We start from the raw sequence: 2,848 nt of genomic DNA, 5'->3' as shown, positions 1-2,848 counted from the left end.
AGCAGCGGGGAGTTGAGTTGAGAAAGGCTCTGTGTATCTGTATGTACACAATGACACCCTTTCATATTTGTTCTTCTGTTTGAATGTGATTGTTGTGTATTAAAGGCTGTGCTTCGCATGGGCCAAACTTGTTGGCTGAGGGTGCGGTAGATTTTCATTTTCTGATTTTACAATAGATCTATTCTCCGCTGTGTGTGCATCTACATTATAGTAAAGCTGGAGAAAGTGGGGACATGAACATGGCAGCCAGACAGCCTAACAATCCACCCTACTGTAGAACAGTCAGCATTATACTGAAGGCATAGAAAACAGAAAAGGCAGAGCATGAAGGAGTGTGAAGTGAGGAGAAAAATTGGGAGGGAGTTGGCAGTGTGTCAGGAGTACACTCTTGAGCTCTGTGCGGTGCAGAGCTGACGCCCACTTAAAGCTCAGACAGAAGGAGAGAGAGAGAGGAAGGGAGGATGGAGGGGAGAGGAGAGGGGAGGAGCGACAGAGAGACAGACAGCAGTGGCCAGATGGAGCCCTGTTTGTTTTGAAGTAGCTGACTGCTGCTGAGAGTAGGGCAGTCTGCCGGCACTAGTGTGACTGAATGAGGGGAAAAGTACATCACACCCAGTCTGGGCAACAACAGGACAGCAAACCACTGTTTTCATTCTGCTTATGTGGACAGATCTTCTGCTGTGCTGCTCAGTGTGGAGGCCCTCTATGCAGCTCAAGGTCAGGAAAATCCAGCTGCAGCCTCAGGGAACTGTCCCATCTGGATTTTGGGATCCGCAGGGGCAGGTGGGCTCAAGTTTCCCTGTTGTTGCTCTCCAGCTTTGATACAGGGACACTATGCAGGGCTATAGGACTCTGAAGAGGATGTGAGGCCTGGACTATACTGTCAATACCTCCCACGACAGCGTTGGTTCTCTCAGCCTGATCCAGTGTCAGAGACGAGGGGGAATGGGCCCAGCCTCACTGCAGGGGGAGAGAGAGCCGGAGAAAGAGCCCAAGGCAGAGATGGAGAGCTACCGCTACCTTCTGCAGGCTGGCTCCCAGCTAGAGAGCACTCTGCAGCGTGAGTACCCAAGATGCTGACAGTCTTCATTTAACTTCTGGGAGCCACTAGCAGGCTTTTGAACGTAACCTTCTATCTGCTCTGAAGCTATTTTCCATTACTACATTTCTTCAGCAGAGTTCAGCAGACTGAAACTGAAATGTGCTGTAGCACAAGTTTGATTTAGAGTGTTGTAACTTCTGAGAGCCATTACAGGAGGTAACTGTAGAACTGCACCCTGTATCTCAGGTTAGTCAGTATTATTGATGTGCTAGTTCCTGCAGCTTTGCTCCTCCAACAGTGGGCCATTGCAGGGCTTATGTCAGCTATTTTAAGCCATCACAGACGGATAAATATTTATACATAGTAATGGTTTGTAGCTGGAATATCTTTAGACTATAGTGGGTTGTGGATCAGTGTGGGACAGTGGATGGAAGAAAAAATGAATGCTGTTTATGTCAATTCACCCATTTGAAAGATAATGTAGTATGATCAGAAAATACATCATGTAGCTTTACTTTCACATAAAATGTCATTGACATCAGGATTCTTTTTTATAAGACTGATGTCATTTTAAAAAGCATCATTACCCTCATTGATCAGTCATCATTCTGAAGCTATAATGACGATGAAGAATTAAGATAAGATGGACAGAAATAGTGCCTCCTGTGATTGACAGCTCCACGGAGGAGCCTCCTCTCGAAGCTAATGTGATTACTCTGGGATCTTGGCAGCCTTGAGTTATTGTTTAATTGATGGGCCTTTACCTTTTTATGTCTCCTGTGGGTTCGTTGTACCTGCACTGGGGTGTGTAGGTAACAGAGAGAGCAGGGAAAAGGCCAGGCTTAGTATCTATTTATACCAGGTTACTTTTTTATCTCTTTGTATGAAATGTGAGCCTTCCACTCTTGTCCTAGTCTGCTTACTGTTTGCAGTATAGAACAATAACCACAGATTCATCATTTACTTCATGGGAAATGATGATACAGTATCCTTTACATAGCTCACCTATTGCCCTCATCCTTCTACACCTACAGATGATCACTCCTGCTCCAATGTACCTCCCACAAGTATGGGAGTAAAGTAAACCTACAGTTTACACAATACTCATGATACAGGGACTTATGAATGTGTGGTTAGACAACACCCAAAAGAAGATTGTACTCCCCTGGGATTACAGTTTAAATCTTCCTTTTAGTGTTGTCCTTTTTATCAGTTAAGTTTGTATAAACAAGTATTCCAGCTGGTCCAGTGTACCATGAACAAATAAAGGTTTCTCTATACTGACAGCAGTGTGCTTGATACCATTAAATTACTATTAATCACTAAACCCTACGAAGGCTCAACAGCACAGTAAAAGCAACATTTTCCTCCTGCCATTGCCACTTCAACTACACTCCAACTGCCTTTCAGTGTCTGCATTCCTCAATTGACTTAAGTGCCTCAGTGTAGACTGTAACTCCCGCACTTCTAACTTCTAACATTTGAACCTTTAACCTGTTTACCGTGTTTGCGCCAGCAATTTTCTGCATAAATGAGTGAAGAGAACTTTCGTTAGAAGATTTTCCCTTTTCTTGTTTTCTCTATAGCAGTATATAGATACCAAACAGTCTTGTGATATTATAAGACAGAAAGCCACATGAATCATGATAAATCACCACTACAAAGACTAGCAGCCCATACACAGCACAGGAAAATCAAAAAATGTCCTCCTACCTTATGATATTTCCTGTGCGTGGTGTATGGGGAACTGCTAGTCTTTGTTAGTTGGTGATGTTATCATGACTTTCATTGTCGGCTTTCTGTCTG

The 2,848-nt window shown here is 43.9% G+C and overlaps 1 protein-coding gene across 1 annotated transcript in view; it reads left to right on the top strand.

Annotated features, from left to right (window-relative positions):
- Positions 1 to 502: 502 nt before the first annotated feature.
- The window catches only part of mcf2a (MCF.2 cell line derived transforming sequence a), a 23,933-nt gene continuing 21,587 nt past the window's right edge, over positions 503 to 2,848 (top strand). The window contains exon 1 of the mRNA XM_035668873.1: positions 503 to 1,060. Coding sequence (XP_035524766.1) covers positions 946 to 1,060 — 115 coding nt within the window. The 5' untranslated portion in view covers positions 503 to 945. The remainder of the gene's footprint in view (positions 1,061 to 2,848) is intronic.

This window comes from Morone saxatilis, unplaced genomic scaffold (assembly GCF_004916995.1).
Source record: "Morone saxatilis isolate NCDOM2014 unplaced genomic scaffold, NCSU_SB_2.0 Contig22, whole genome shotgun sequence".
NCBI classification, from domain to species: Eukaryota; Metazoa; Chordata; class Actinopteri; family Moronidae; genus Morone; species Morone saxatilis.
Note: the sequence above shows the minus strand (reverse complement) of the source record. Positions and strands in the feature narration are given on the sequence as shown.